At 41.3% G+C, this 16,483-nt stretch overlaps 1 protein-coding gene across 2 annotated transcripts in view; it reads left to right on the top strand.

Annotated features, from left to right (window-relative positions):
• Positions 1-16,483, top strand: part of LOC140464139 (sodium-coupled monocarboxylate transporter 1-like) — a 68,787-nt gene that overhangs the window by 11,675 nt on the left and 40,629 nt on the right. For both annotated transcript variants that reach the window (XM_072558904.1, XM_072558905.1), the window contains exons 3-7: positions 8,322-8,461; positions 13,206-13,271; positions 14,739-14,790; positions 15,778-15,845; positions 16,079-16,233. In XM_072558904.1, the coding sequence (XP_072415005.1) occupies positions 8,322-8,461; positions 13,206-13,271; positions 14,739-14,790; positions 15,778-15,845; positions 16,079-16,233 (481 nt within the window). The remainder of the gene's footprint in view (positions 1-8,321; positions 8,462-13,205; positions 13,272-14,738; positions 14,791-15,777; positions 15,846-16,078; positions 16,234-16,483) is intronic.

The raw sequence follows: 16,483 nt of genomic DNA, 5'->3' as shown, positions 1-16,483 counted from the left end.
TATCCTGCAGGGTTGGGAATATAGCTATTTCGCACCAGGCAGCAGTGTACTTGGATGTTAAGATCAGAGGTAGTGGAATAGATACGCAGCACTGGCACATGGATCCATTTCTTTTGAGGGACATCTAACTGACAAGGGAGTTTAGGACCTTCTGGCACATTAACCTGGGTACAGCCAGTAACCCATCAATGCTTTGGGACATCACAAAAGCTTATTTAAGGGGCTTAATTATTTCAAACTCAGCAACCAGGAAGAGCAGAGAGGAGAATAACAATGTATGCTAGAGGCCCAGCTGAAGGCAGTTGAATCGGCAGATTATGATAGACCGATTGTAGCTAAGCTCCAGTAGGTCACAGCTATCAGGGCTTCTCTGAATTCAGCACTTACCCAGGCGGTAAAGAGAGAGGTCTCCTTTGCGAAGCAGAGGTTATTTGAATATGGTGATACGCCAGGTAGATACCTAGCATATTTGGGCAGGAAGACAAGTACCCCACAGTCAATTGTGTCCATTAAGGAGAGAACTGGTATTATCACTCGTGAGTCTAAAACGATTAATGCAATATTCAGGAAATTTTATGCAGTTATACTGATAGGAGGGTTGTGAGGATGGAATAGCGAGGTGCAATCCTTTCTTGAGTATCTAGACCTCCCAGGTATAAATGTATCGCAAGCCTCCCTTAACAATACAAGAGATACAAGAGGTGGTAAGGCAACTCCAAAGTGGCAAAGTACTTGGCTCAGACAGTTACCGAGTGAGATCTACAAGGGGTTCATAAACATGTTGACCAAGCCAATACTGGGTATGTACAACCACCCATACAATCAGGACTGCCTTCTGCTCTCTCTTAAGGAGGCCAATATCTCCTCAATATCTGAGGGAAAGATCCTGAGGACTGTGCCTTGTAAAGACCTATCTCACTGCTGAATGTGGATTTTAAAACCCTGTCCAAAATGCTAGCTCTGAGATTGGAGAAGGTGCTGCCCACTTTCATAAAGGAAGATCAGATAGGTTCTATTAAGAGTCACAGCTCTTCCAATAATATCAGGAGCGTGTTGAATATAGTATTGGTAAGTCAGGAGAGGTCACTTCTGGGCTTGATGGTCTCCTTGGACGCAGAAAAGATGTTTGACTGGGTGGAGTGACCTTATCTTTTTGGTGTCCTAGAATGTTTTGGCCTTGGGAGGGCTTTTGCTAGGTGGGTGGCAGTCCTGTATAATGACCCCATGGGGGCGTGGGCCTTACAAATGGTGTAAAATCAGATAGCTTTAGCTGCTGCTATTCATCTTAGTAGTCAAACCGCTGGCAGAGGCTATTCAGAAGGACTCAAAAATAGTTGCCCCAAAGGTAGGAATGGGAGAGCATAAAATCACACTCTACCCTGATGATGTTCTTCACTTTTTGGCTAACCCAGAAAAGTCTGTACCCCAGTTAATTTATTCAGCATTTTCTCATGGTATAACATTAATTTTGCAAAATCGGAAGCCATGCCTGTGGAGGCCTTGGCAGAAATGTCTGATCTGCAGGAAGGAACACAATTCCCTTTCCGGTGGTCACAAAAAGGATATCTTTCTTTGGGTATTTTTGTTACCCCTGCTTTCCACCAGCTGTACAGTGTTAACTTTGTGCACTTGTTTGAAAGGATAAGACAGGATTGGCAGTATTGGGAGGGGTTACCAACATCATAGTTAGGCCGAATAGCCCTGATTAAAATGAATGTTCTTCCTCAGCTACTGTACGCCGTGAGAATGCTCCTGTTGCTGTTGTCCAGACAAGTGCTGCAGAGGCTCAATGGCTGGCTTGGGTCTTTCATTTGGTGTCGTAGGTGCCCTCTTATTAAATTCACCAAGTTGCAACTCCCACAGAGTAGGGGGGGATGTGGGTAGATCTCTTAGACTTTAAGCCATACCAATAAGCACCTTAATGTGAGTGACTGGGTGTGAAAGGATCCAAGGTCAATATGGCTTGGCATCAAGGCCTCCCAGGCAAAGTGTCTCCTCCTCAATTTGTTGTTTATCGATAGAAGCCCTTTAGACACACATGCTTCTTCTCCACTAAGTTCCTTTAATTGAATGTGGTTACTGTGAAACTTAAACATTTGCCCCTTTCAGCTGTAGGTCATGAGAGATGGCTGATGGTAATGGTAGAACTAGTACCAACAATTATAATTTGTATTTGATTCCCTGGTCATTTAACCAAAACCCATGTTCACTAGTTCAAATTGCAAGGAACCTCATTTCCAACCATGCAACTTTGCTTTTAACCCTGTAACCTGCTGCTTCAAATCCGTTGAGGACTGTGTCATAACTGTACTCACATAGAAAACCTTGGCAATTATTAGTTTCTGAAACCTCTCACTTAAATCAAAAATGTTATTAGCAATTGATTCTCTTTCACTTCAGTTCTTTTATATTCAACTCTGGTTGTTGACCATGAAGTGTATACAGCAGGTCTCAGAGGTGGTTTCCACTTACATGATCTTGCTCCATTCTTGCCTTCTCAATCCCTCCATAGTCCCTTACTAAGTGTCTGTCTCTCCTGCAGCTATAACACAATATCTAATGTTACCTGAAAACACTGAGCCCCTCTCAACCCTCCACAATAGAGACTGGCTTTTTAAATATTGCTGCTTTAACCTGGTTCAATCTTTTATCATATCTTAAGCTTCTCAGTTGTAACCCATGGTGCTATGCTCCCAATTGTATTACCTGATGCCACCAGTAACTTTGACTTGATCTGCTTAAGAGCTTTCAAAAGGATCTTGGGCAAACCTTCCTGCCACTGTAGGGGGAACCCCATTTAACCTCTAAGCAATTACTCTCAGATGCTACCCTCATTGCAGTTTACAAGACCATTCCTTTCAATTAATGTCCATTTTCTCAAAACCTAAACCTCTAATCAACAACTCCATCAAGCACCTCATTTATTGTTCTTCAGTATATTTCAGGATAAGGTCGCATCCTAAGTCCACCAGCAACAATCCACAATCCCCCAAAAGATAATAACCTTTTTTTCTGCCTCATGCCACCATCCTCCTCATTGCTTCCTCACTAAGGTGGCAAAAGCCTCCCCACCCAATGGACCCAATTTGCTCAACCCCCAATTTACATCTGTGCCTTTTTATTGCTGCTGCCAGGACTGCTAGTGCTTCCAGCTAATCAGATTGGCAGGCAGTGCCAGAGGGTCGAATGCACTCCTGTTGAGGGTCCATGTCTCACTCTGCATCAACTGACCTGCCTGCAGTACATTAGGGCTGGGTGGTTGGCTTGTTCTGAGTTTGTTAACTGCCCAACACCTTTCCTCCTCATTCAGGTTGGGCCAAAGGACCTGTTTCCACACTGTAGGGAATCTAATCTAGTCTAATCAAATGGAGAGTAGTCCATTCCCTATTAAATGCTGCCCATTGAGCAGGTTGCCTAATTCTTTGCCTAATCATCTTCATTGATGACCTTCCCTCCACTATAAGAGATCAATAAGCCACCTCACCCTCCATCTGTTGGCAGCAGCATCAAAGTGCCTGTCTTTAGCCTGTTTGATTCCATGCCATATGAAATGGCCAAAATCTCTGGATACAACAACGACTGTTGGCCCTGACAGCATCTTGTCTGTAACACTGAAGAAACATGGTCCTAACCAGGCTGTTTTAGCAGAACTCAAGGACTGCCCAATGATCTGGAAAATTACTGAGATAGTGTTGTCCACTAAAAGCAGGACAAATACAATTTAATAGCCACCCTATTAATCTAATCTCATTAATCTCAAAGTTTTCGAAGGATTCATTGGTAATGCTATCAAGCAGGATGTACTCAGTAATCGCTATCCAAAGATGCTCAGTTTGGGTTCCACCAGGTCCACTTAGCTTCACGTCTCATGACAACCTTGATCTATCGTGAACAGAATAACAGAACTTCAGAGGTGACATGAAAATTACTGCCTTGGATGTCAAGGCCGCATTTGACTAAATGTGATATCAGAGAGGATCAGGAGGGACATTCTCACTGGTTGAACATATACCCAACACACAGGACAGACTTTGTGATAGGCCCAGAGCATTGCAACAGGGATACCCAGTCTCTCACTCCTGTTCAGCTTCATACCCTACCTTGCCTCCATCATAAGGTCAGAAGTCGAGAGTTTGCTGATAATTGCACCATTTGACTACTCAGATACTGAAACAGTCTGTAATTGTATGCAGCAAGACCCAGACAGTATTAAACTTAGCAGATAGTTGGAAAGTAATATTTGTGCTATGCAAATGCCAGGCAATAACTAGCTCCAACAGAGAGAATCATCCTTTCCTCGAGTTCAAAGGCATTACCATTACTGAATCCACTTGCTACTAGTAACTAGAAAATTAACAAGAGCAGACATAAAAATACTGTGGCAGAAAAAAGCAGACCAAAGACTAAGTTTTGCCATGAGTCAATCACCTCTTGTCTCTCAGGAACCATGTCATCATTTCCAGGCACTAACCAGGAGTCTGAGCAGATAATCTTGGTTTGCCTTGGTGGTTGCAGCTCCAACAGTACTCAAGAATCTCAAATCCTTCCAGGACAAAACTCTTCAGACTGACACCCAATCTCCCACTTTAAATTCAAGCCCTCCAGCACCAGGGCACAGTGCCACCAATCTATACCAGCTACAACATCCACTGCAACAACTCACCAAAACTCCTAAACCTGAAAGAACAAGAGCAGAAGATTCATCACAAGATCCTTTCCAAGTGACACACCATCCTGAGTTGGATCTATAATATCACAGTTCCCTAACTGTTGCTTGGTCAGAATTCCAAAATTCACATCCTGACAGCACAGTGGGTGTAAATTCAGCCCATGGACTACAGCAGATAAGAAGGCATCTCACCAATATCTTCTCAGAGTCAATTAGGAATGGGCAATAAATGCCGGTGATACTGATACCTTTGGAAAAAAGGTCTCATCACATCAGGCCTTCTTGGTTCTACATGACTATCCAAACATTCATAACATCAATTAATTTGAATTTGAATTGAATTTATTGTCACGTGTACCGAGGCACAGTGAAAAGCTTTGTCTTGTGAGCAATACAGGCAGATCACAGAGTTAAGTAGCATAGATAGTAAATAATAGGGAAACAGCGGCAAAAACAAAAACACAGGCACAGGCGATTGTTAAGAGTTTGTGAGTCCATTCAGTATTCTAACAACAGTAAGGTAGAAACTGTTTTGAAACCGGCTGGTACGTGTGTTCAGGCTTCTGTACCTTCTCCCTGATGGTAGAGGTTGTAGAAAAACATTGCCAGGGTGGGATGGATCTTTGAGAATGCTAGCGGCCTTTCCTTGACAGTGGGCCTGGTAGATGGATTCTATAGATGGGAGGTTGGCCTTTGTGATTGTCCGAGCTGAGTTCACCACTCTCTGTAACCATCTCCGATCTTGAATGGCACAGTTGCCATGCTAGGTCGTGATACATCCAGACAGAATGCTCTTGATGGCATACCTATAAAAGTTGGCAAGGATATTGGCCATTGTGCCAAATTTTCTGCCTGAGGAAGCAGAGACATTTAGATTACATTATATTACAGTGTGGAAACAGGCCCTTTGACCCAACAAGTCCACACCGACCCGCCAAAGCATAACGCACCCATACCCCTACATTTACCCCTTACTTAACACTACGGGCAATTTAGCATGGCCAATTCACCTGACCTGCACATTTTTGGACTATGGGAGGAAGCCGGAGCAACCCCACGCAGACACGGGGAGAACATGCAAACTCCACACTGAGGCGGGAATTGAACACGGGTCTCTGGCACTGTGAGACAGCAGTGCTAACCACTGTGCCACCATGCCGCTCATTGTTGGCCCTTTATAACCAGTGCGTCCAAATGAAGAGTCCAAGAAAGCTTGTTGTTGATGACCACTCCCAGGAGCTTGACATTCTCCACTCGTTCCACCTCTGTGCTGTTAATGTGTAGGGGGGGCATGAGTAACATCCTGCCGAAAGTCAATAGTGAGTTCCTTGGTTTTGCCGGAATTGAGAGCTAGGTTGTTCTCAGTGCACCATTTTTCCAGGTCTTTCACCTGCCGTCTGTAGTCTGTTTTGTCGCCATCTTAGATTCGACTGACTCTGGTGGTGTTATCAGCAAACTTGTAAATGACATTAGTCTGGTACTTGGCGACGCAGTCAAGAGTATACAGTGAGTACAGCAGGGGGCTGAGTACGCACCCCCGGGAGGGTTCCAGTGTTGAGTGTTAGTGACGATGAAATATTGTCCCCAGTCTTCACTGATTGTGGCCTGTGGGTCAGGAAACTGAGGATCCAGTTGCAGAGAGTGGGGCTTAGTCCGAGATCACTAAGTTTAGTAGTTAATCTCAAGGGAATAATAGACTGAACTGTCCATTAATAACTGTCCATCTGTAGCTCATTACTAATTTACCTGAAAAAAAACATGAACTAAATGCACATCCTAAATGAATTTAAGGTATACTACTTTATCTGCTGAATGTCTAAACCAAGGTTCGAGATCAGAGAAACCCAAGGGGTGTGTCTGACAACTTAGTGAAGCTAGCTGTCTGTGAAAAGCTGAAATTGTGCTTGTGAGTAGGTGATGGAATGCAGCTTCCATAATCTAGTGGTGTGCAGTACCACATGATCAGCCATGAAACAATATGCACCAGAGCAGCTTTTGATGCTGTTTTGAAATCACACCTTCTGTAGTGAAGAATTGAAATCATTTGTAAAGATTTAATGAGGTTTGATGAGTCACAGTATCACTGATGTCTATGGGGCAGAAGTTGCCAAAAACATTTGTGGAACCACCTGAACCCCCCCATATTATTTCCCCTCCTCTGTAAGGTATTCAACCACATTGTGTCTGCCACTCATGTTTACATCAGGTTAATTCTAAATGGATATTTGAATATAAGTTGTATACATAACTTTGTGTTGTAGTTTATGGTTATTGTTCAAAGCAGTGGAATCTTATGACTTTATTTACTTAGCACTTATTGTGAAGTCTGTGTGTGTCAAATTGTAAAATGGGGAAAGCATTGTGTGGTCCCTTTAAAAGATGGTGTTTATTTCTGTGCTGAGAGTTAAAATGGATGTCTGGCAGCAGTTTGAGTTCGCTAGTACACAGAGCACCCAAATTGTAATATTTTGTATCGAAAGACCAAGCAGCAGTTTTTATCAAGACAACAGCCTTTTTAAATGTAGCCAATCAATTTAAATGAGGCCATTAGTTACCAAAAAAATCTAAATTTAAATCTGATGGTTTTGACAACATAAGACCAATTCAATTGTAAAAATATTGATAGGGCATCAAGGTTATAAAAGAAGGGGACAGTTGAAAAATTGGCAGAGCTACCTACCTTCTGCTAAGAGATAACAGCTCTCAGCTCCTAGAGAAAGTACCATCTATTTACCACAGTACCATGGCACTCCATCTAAATTCCTGATGGAAGGATCTACAGAGAAAACTTTCCTGAGAGAAGAATCAGTGGAAAAGTCACAGAAAGTTCTGGAAGACATGTAATCTAGCTGTAATTTTGAGAGGCTAAATTCTATTGTTTTGTTATATAAGTGGATTTGTATTTAGTTGAACAGCATACCATTAGAATTTTGCATTATTTGGGAATAGTTAGCAGTTAGAGGGGAATTGTTGAGTCTGTTAATAGTTTAGTTAATTTGGTGACTGTTAGAGTTAGATAAAATAAATTGTTACTTGTGGATTGTAAAGTGAGCATCAGGGATTTCTTTTACTTAACCACTAGATGTTGCTGAAAAAATAGATTATGCCCCTTCCCACACCCCTTTTAGCAGATTATAGGGTGAGGCACACCCTGTTCGGTGATTCGATTGTGGTTCTCAGAGGGGCATCAGCCTCTGCCTTATAACAGTAAAAACTAGGATCTCAATATTTGTCAATGCTTAAAACATGGTTACTAGTCCATCACCATGTTGTAACTTAATTTTGGCTGTTTGGTCTGGGATTATAACACAGTCAATGGGTGCAGACATTCAGTAAAATAAACTGTTCACTTAAAAGGTTTGCTGTAGCAATGTTAAGGTACACTAAGGTGTCAATAGTTGCATTTTGGAAACTTAAATTCCCTAAACTTTTACTCTCTGTTAGTACTTTTGGTTACATCCCCCTAGATCTGGCATGTGAATTCATGCCGGCTGTGTTTACATAATTGCTTCTGCCCGTGAAGTCATGTTCATATTAAATAAATATATAATAGTGTACTAGGATTTTCGAAATGTTTAGTAGGAACTTCTGTAAATGTATTCTTCTACCCATTGAAGCTCTTTATTTCTATCATTTCTAATTGTTGTTACAGTGGTTGGAGGTCCTGCAGAGGTGTACCTATATGGGATAATGGTTCTGCTGTACAATGTTGCTGCCTTCTTTACAACGATAGTCACTTGCCTGATCTACATTCCTCTCTTCTACAGATTAAACATAATTAGCACATATGAGGTAATTTATTTTTCAGTTCCTCTCATCGTATTTCTCTGTTGTCACTTACTTTCTTTCTATAGCGATCATTTTTCATCTAACTTTTCCCACTATGAAAATTGTACAGCTGTGTTAACCTACATTTGACTGGGTTATTTTTCACAATCAGCATATTTACACTGAGTAAAACTAATGCTTGTTAAATATAGTATGATTTTGAAGAGAATAATAAACTAATGTAAAAAGCACCAAATCTTTTCCCTAGTGATGCATCCTTCTTTTATGTTTTAAGCTTTTTATCATCATTCAATCCTCAGATCTATTGATATAGAGGGTGGTCAATAGAACCAACGGACACAGATTAAAACTCAGGGGTCTTGCATTTAAAACAGAAATGAAGAGGATTTTTTTTCTCTCAAAAATGTTATGAGTCTTTGGAACTTACTGGCTGAGAGCACAGTAAAGGCAGGGTTATGGATTATTTTAAGGCAGAAATAGATTCTTGACTTCCAAGAGAGTCAAAGGTTTGGGGTTAGATGGGAAAATGAAGTTGAGGTAACAATTGGATCAACAATGATCCAATGGCAGAGCAGATCAAGGGACTAGAGGATCTACTCCTGCTCCTGTCCAATGCTATAATTTAGAAACTCTGTATATTTTTTGAGAATGATTTCTGTGTTGAGACTAAGAAAAAATTAACATCTGACTTTATTATAAGTTTATTTTTGTTACCTTTCCAAGCTGTCTACACTGGGACTGTAGTTTGGGGCAGGATATCCTTACCAACCTTGGATGTGTAAGCTAAGGAAGTCAATGGCCTTGTAGTATTTCCATTGGAGTGTTAATCCAGTGACCCAGGCAATGTTCTGGAGTCCCAAGTTTGAATCTCACTACGGCAGATAGTAGAATTTGAATTCGATACAAAAAAATCTGGAACTAAAAGTCTAATGGTGACCATGAATCAATTGTTGGAAAAACCCATCTGGTTCTGTAATGTCCTTTAGGGAAGGAAGCTGCCATCCTTACCTCGTCTGCCTACATGTGACTCCAAATCCACAGCAATGTAGTTAACTCTTAAACTGCCCTCTGGGTGATTAGGGATGGGCCATAAATGCTAGCCTAGCGACACCTTTGTCATTTGAATATATATATATAAAAAATGCATGTTCATTATACATTACAATCTTTCACCCATCTGTAAACCAACTATTCAGTAATCTTTGTGGATACTTTATCATGACTTTCATTGTCAGATGATTACTGTCTTCAATTGAGAGTGCAAATTTATGCATTTGATATTTCATATAACAAGGTGTCCCATTTGGCACCGAATCCCCATTATGAGAAGGCAATGGCCTAGTGGTATTATCACTAGACTATTAATCCAGAGACCCTGGTATTATTTTGGGGACCCAGCTTCCAAAGCTGCCATGGCACATTGTGGATTAAGAGTAGCTGGAATTAACAGTCAATGATGACCATGAAGCCATTAGGAGAAAGTGAGGACTGCAGATGCACGAGGTCAGAGTAAAGAGTGTGGTGCTGGAAAAGCACTGCATGTCAAGCAGCATCCGAGGAGCAGGAGAATCGATGTTTCGGACATAAGCCCGTCATCAGGAAACCATGAATCCATTGTCAATTGTCAGGAATAACCCATCTAGTTCACTAATGTCATTTAGGGAAAGAAGCTTGCTGTCCTTACCTGGTCTAGCCGAGTTGTGACTCCAGACGCAAATAAATGTGGTTGACCCTTAACTGCTCTCTAGTCAATGAGGGATGGACAATAAATGCTGGCCCAGCCAGAAACATCTACATCCCATAAATGAATTTAAAAACTAAAAGAGTCATCGGGGAATGTTTCCCATCAATGCTGGCTGTCTTCAGCCCTTTGGTTGGAGACAGGAGTTGTGCCCGTCACCTAGAATTCCGACTCAAGCTGTTGGCTAACCTGACTGTTCAGCAGCTCGGTAAACCCAACCATAAGGGTAGCAGTGATGGCCAGGACTGGAGCTAAAAGCAGTCCCAAATTTCAAGTTCAGAACCAGGTATGTATGTGATCTTGCATGGGGTAGGAGGTAAGGTCTGGGAAAGTGAACAGAGTGTGATGGAGTTAAAAATCACACAACACCAGGTTAAATTCCAACAGGTTTAATTGGAAGCACACTAGCTTTCAGAGTGTCGCTCCTTCATCAGGTGATAGTGAAGGGCGGAGGTCTTGATGGAGAGACTAGGGTGGGAGAGAGCATCCATTGTGATGAATCACCCACTATTTAAAGTGAGCAACGTTGAAAAGCATGACACCTCATGCCTTCCTTCCTGCCCTTGTTAATCTGCCAAGCTTGCCAGCTAGTCCTTCTACCAGCCACAGATTTGAGGTCAGGCAGAAACCAACCCTCACATGGTTATGAATTTTCCCCTTAAGGTCCTAGATTGGGGCAAGGGCAAGCAACTGGGGTAAGAGCTTTCCCTACTCCCTGTAAAATTGCAGACAGGTTGACCCTGAAGTATTTAAGGACTTTCAATTACTTGAAAGAGAGAGACACAAGTCCAAGTAAATTGGACTGTGACCTAGAGTCATAGAGTCATAGAGATGTACAGCATGGAAACAGACCCTTCGGTCCAACCCGTCCATGCCGACCAGATATCCCAACTCAATCTAGTCCCACCTGCCAGCACCCCGCCCATATCCCTCCAAACCCTTCCTATTCATATACCCATCCAAATGCCTCTTAAATGTTGCAATTGTACCAGCCTCCACCACATCCTCTGGCAGCTCATTCCATACACATACCACCCTCTGCGTGGAAAAGTTGCCCCTTAGGTCTCTTTTATATCTTTCCCCTCTCACCCTAAACCTATGCCCTCTAGTTCTGGACTCCCCGACGCCAAGGAAAAGACTTTGTCTATTTATCCTATCCATGCCCCTCATAATTTTGTAAACCTCTATAAGGTTCCCCCCTCAGCCTCTGACGCACCAGGGAAAACAGTCCCAGCCTGTGCCGCCTCTCCCTATAGCTCAAATTCTCCAACCCTGGCAACATCCTTAGAAATCTTTTCTGAACACTTTCAAGTTTCACAACATCTTTCCGTTAGGAAGGAGACCAGAATTGCATGCAATATTCCAACAGTGGCCTAACCAATGTCCTGTACAGCTGCAACATGACCTCCCAACTCCTGTACTTAATACTCTGACCAATAAAGGAAAGCATACCAAATGCCTTCTTCACTATCCTATCTACCTGCGACTCCATTTTCAAGGAGCTATGAACCCGCACTCCAAGGTCTCTTTGATCAGCAACACTCCCTAGGACCTTACCATTAAGTGTATAAGTCCTGCTAAGATTTGCTTTCACAAAATGCACCACTTCGCATTTATCTGAATTAAACTCCATCTGACACTTCTCAACCCATTGGCCCAAGTTCAACTTTTAGATCTGGTCTATCCTTTTCCATCATGATTTTAAATCTAATAGAATTATGGTCGCTGGCCCCAAAGTGCTCCCCCACTGACACCTCAGTCACCTGCCCTGCCTTATTTCCCAAGTGTAGGTCAAGTTTTGCACCTTCTCTAGTAGGTACATCCAGATACTGAATCAGAAAATTGTCTTGTACACATTTAAGAAATGAGGCAATACAGCGGCTCAGTGGTTAGCACTGCTGACTCACAGAACCAGGTTCGATTCCAGCCTCGCGTGACTGTCTGTGTGGAGTTTGTATATTCTCCCTGTGTCTGTGCTGGTTTCCTCTGGGTGCTCCGGGTTCCTCCCAGTCCAAATATGTGCATGTCAGGTGAATTGGCCAAGCTAAATTGCCCATAGTGTTCAGGGATATGTAGGTTAGGTATATTAGTCAGAGGTAAAAGTAGAGTAACACGGTAGGGGCAAGGGGTTTGCTTGGGATACTCTTCAGAGGGTCATTATGGACTTGTTGGGCCAAACAGCCTGTTTCCACAATGTAGGGATTCCTGTAATTCTACGTAGGCATCCCAGTAGTGGGAAGGGACTTAACAACTAATTGCAGCCTCTGGTTTGTGTGTGTTATTGGACTGATGTGCTAGCGTGGACTTGTGTACCATACACTGTTGGTCACAGATACCCTGCTGTGCAGGTAAAAGAAAGACTGTCACATGTTAGAAACCAGGCAAACCAATGAAGTTACTGCTAAGAAGGAAACAGGGTAAAAGCTGGTCAGCTAATTTATCGAGCTAAGAATCTTGAAATCAACTGATGTCAGTATTGCCAGTTTCATTCAACTTAATGACCACAATGTTCCAACATCTTCTCTTCACAGAACCCAGAGACTACTTTGTATTTCTTTGTAACTATTATCTTTCTATTCAATTCACATTTCTAATCTGTGTGTATGTGTGTCATGTTTTATCTCTGTATTTCATGATTAGTAGCTAATAAATTCACCCTTTAACTTAAGAACACCTGATTAATTTGGCTCCTTTTAAGATACACATACGTTTGGAATGGGAAAGGATCCACAAGGGAAGGGATTTATTTTAAACTTTGCTGCAATCAAAGAAGAGAGGCAGTGGATTAAGAAGGACAGCTAGTTTATCCTTCCTCATGCAGGACCATAGACATGTGGGGATATCACCTCTGGAGTCAAAACAAACCTGGGCCCTTCACCTGAGGAGTGATTGTAATACTAGGAGCCAAGTTTCTGTACAGTTATTGCCAACTTCCTTTTGGGTTGAACAATGTAACACAATGAATAAGATTTCAAATAATGCAAATTTTTCATTTTGTTCCCACAGTACATTAGCAGAAGATTTGGTTTAGCAGTGAAGTATCAAGTTATTTCTTCCTTCTTATTATACATGGTAGGTTCTGAATTTTTTTTCAATACCTGTGCTTCTGGCACAAAATTCATGTATCTACCCTTAGAGAAGGTGATGGCCTAATGGTATTATCGCTAGACTATTAATCCAGAGACCCAGGTAAAGTTCTGGGGACCTGGATTTAGGTCACACCATAGCAGGTGTTGCCATTTGAATTCAATAATAATCTGGAAATAAGAGTCTAATGATGAGGATGAAACCATTATCAATTATTGAAAAAGCCCATCTGGTTCTCTAATATCCTCTAGAGAAGGAAATCTGCCATCCTTGCATGGTCTGGCTTACATGTGAATCCATATCCACAAAAGTGTGGTTGATTCTTCACTGCCCTCCTGGCAAATTAGGGATGGGCAATAAATGCTGGCCTGGTCAGTGACACTCACATCCCATGAATGAATATAGATAAAATCGGATATGCTCATTCTGTCTGATTGGATTGATAGGATTATTTTTCAGGAATGTTATTAAAAAGGCAGTATACCTACCATCGAAACATCTTTTAGTTAGCCCAACCTCCCAGCTACCCAACCATTGACATATCTGACTGTCCAGGATACCTCAGCCCATTCAGCCCTACATCTCCAGCATCCATGTTCACCCTCCACTCCTCCATGCTGTCAGACTGCTGACATCCTCATTTATTGTTGTTCCATGCATTCCTGGGTAAAATATCTGACACTCGTGGACAATCCATCATTAAGAAAGTACTAGAATATTCAAAAATGGAGCTGACAACGATGAAGCACGTTGGAATTTTTATTATGTTAAGATGCTACATAAATGCAAATTGTTGTTTCTGAGAATTGTGTGAAGACTCTGACAAAAGGCAAATATATTTTTTTTCCTAATAGATCTTAGTGGAGTTTAATTCAGGGTTTCTGTAGATCCGATAAGATCTATTTGAGATGAAAATGTGATTTAAAGTGCTACATGATCTGATTGGTTTGCCTAATTACACCAATTTCAAATAGGCACAATTAATTTAATATTTTTTTCAGATTAGATTAGATTACTTACAGTGTGGAAACAGGCCCTTAGGCCCAACAAGTCCACACCGGTCCTCCGAAGAGCAACCCACCCAGACCCATTCCCCTACATTTACCCCTTCACCTAACACCACGGCCAATTTAGCATGGCCAATTCACCTAACCTGCACATCTTTGGACTGTGGGAGGAAACCGGAGCACCCGGAGGAAACCCATGCAGACAAGGGGAGAATGTGCAAACTCCACACAGACAGTTGCCTGAGGTGGGAATTGAACCTGAGTCTCTAGTGCTGTGAGGCAGCAGTGCTAACTATTGTGCCACCATGCATTCATAGTCTAGCTTTGACTATAGTTTTGATAGATAACCATTTACAGCAGGTGCTCAATGTTATGAGAATCTTGGATTAAAGATTCATTGTAAGTTTTTTTCATTACTCTGTAACGTTGTTTTATATTTTTTCAGTTCATTTATCTCGGCATTGCCACCTATACACCTGCACTAGCACTCAGTGAAGGTGAGTTCAACAATTTGTCATGAAGAATTCAACCAGCAATACAATTTCATCTAAATGAGGAGAATTAGAGCTCATAGTATGCTTTGCTATGATGCAGCAATTGTAATATCCATTGAGCCAGGGTAACTTTCCTGGGACAATACCTCAACAGCTTCTCGGGCTCTGTTGGGAAATGATGTGCTGAAGTAATCTGATATCTCAAAAGCTCCTTTCAAGAGAGGCCCTTCTGCAAGACAAAGGGAAATGTGTCAGTGAGTCTTGTAAGATGTTTGCAGAGCGTGCACGTTATGGTTGAATAGCCAGTGCTATGACATTTGTGCAATGTAAGTTGTAGGTAAGTGAAATTTGTAAGAATGCTGAATATGTGAGGCTAAAGCGAAGGATGGTTAGTGAAATGAGATGTACTGAATGCAGCAAAGTACAGAGTTGTGACCGTGTGGCTGTGTTATCAGACTTTAGCCTAAAACAAGGTCTGACAGTGAATTGTGCAGCTGTGCTGAGAGTGCATTTTAAGTTTTTATCTCAACAATTTCTGTCAAATCATTGAGATTTGAATATGTATTGCACTTGTGCTCTTAGAGCAATGCACCAGATATTGATGTCTGGAGTAATCTCATCTCACTCCTTCCTCATCAGATTGTTGAAAGGCTTTAAGACATTCCAGAGAAAAGGAAAACTCATGAGCTGCCCATTGTCTCCACTAAGACCTCAAACGGGCCATCAGAAAATCTTGCTACCCACTCCATAGCCATTTTTACCCGAGATATGTTCAATATAGGTTGGGCCTGACATCACAAAATCTCCATGATCATTTGTGTGAACTCCCTGTGTTAGTTCATTTATTAAGAATGATGATTACATGATGTTCCTTGGGTAGCAGACACATATATTTGTCTTCATCATTCAGTATTTTACCATAAATAAGTTTTTAAGTAAATTAATCTGCTGCATATAAATATAACCTTTTACAATAATTGTCTGTTTCAGTTACCGGGATTAACTTGTGGATTTCCATCATAACCACTGGTTGCGTGTGCACCCTATATACAACACTGGTAAGAAATCTTAACTTGATGCTTAAAAAGTAATTAATAGTTAATTTATGATATTCAATGAGTGACATGTATATATTATTATATTCCATATTCGATTACTTTAACAATTCAGAAGCTAGCCTTATAATTTTAACCTTTTTCAGTAATCGGCCTCAATTTCAAAACTATTTTCTTTGCTCCAATTGTTTTGTAAGAAACTAAGAAATATTTAATGATTACTAATATTTTTATAGGGTGGTATTAAAGCTGTTGTCTGGACAGATGTGCTACAGATCTGTGTCATGATGGCTGGCCTCCTTGCTTTGCTGATTCAGGGATTAATTCAGGTTGGAGGGATTGCCAAAGTTTGGAGAACTGCGGAGCATGGTGGGCGCCTCAATTTTTTTGAGTGAGTAGATTTGTTCTTGGCTTATTTACAATGTTTTAATTTTATTTTGCTTTCTCATAGAGATATATTGCAATGCATGCAATAATAAAGCATTTTTCAGTATCATAGCAACAAAAGGAGTAATTAGAAATGAAGTTATAATAATACAAAATCAAAATGAAAGTGATGTTGAGGAAGAAGGAAATTCAGGGAATACTAAAGAATTATTCACCAAGAAGAATAAAGTTAATTTTATAGATCCAATACTAAC

The sequence above is a fragment of the Chiloscyllium punctatum genome, chromosome 39, assembly GCF_047496795.1.
Source record: "Chiloscyllium punctatum isolate Juve2018m chromosome 39, sChiPun1.3, whole genome shotgun sequence".
NCBI lineage: Eukaryota > Metazoa > Chordata > Chondrichthyes > Orectolobiformes > Hemiscylliidae > Chiloscyllium > Chiloscyllium punctatum.
This window is presented reverse-complemented; position numbering and strand designations above follow the sequence as displayed.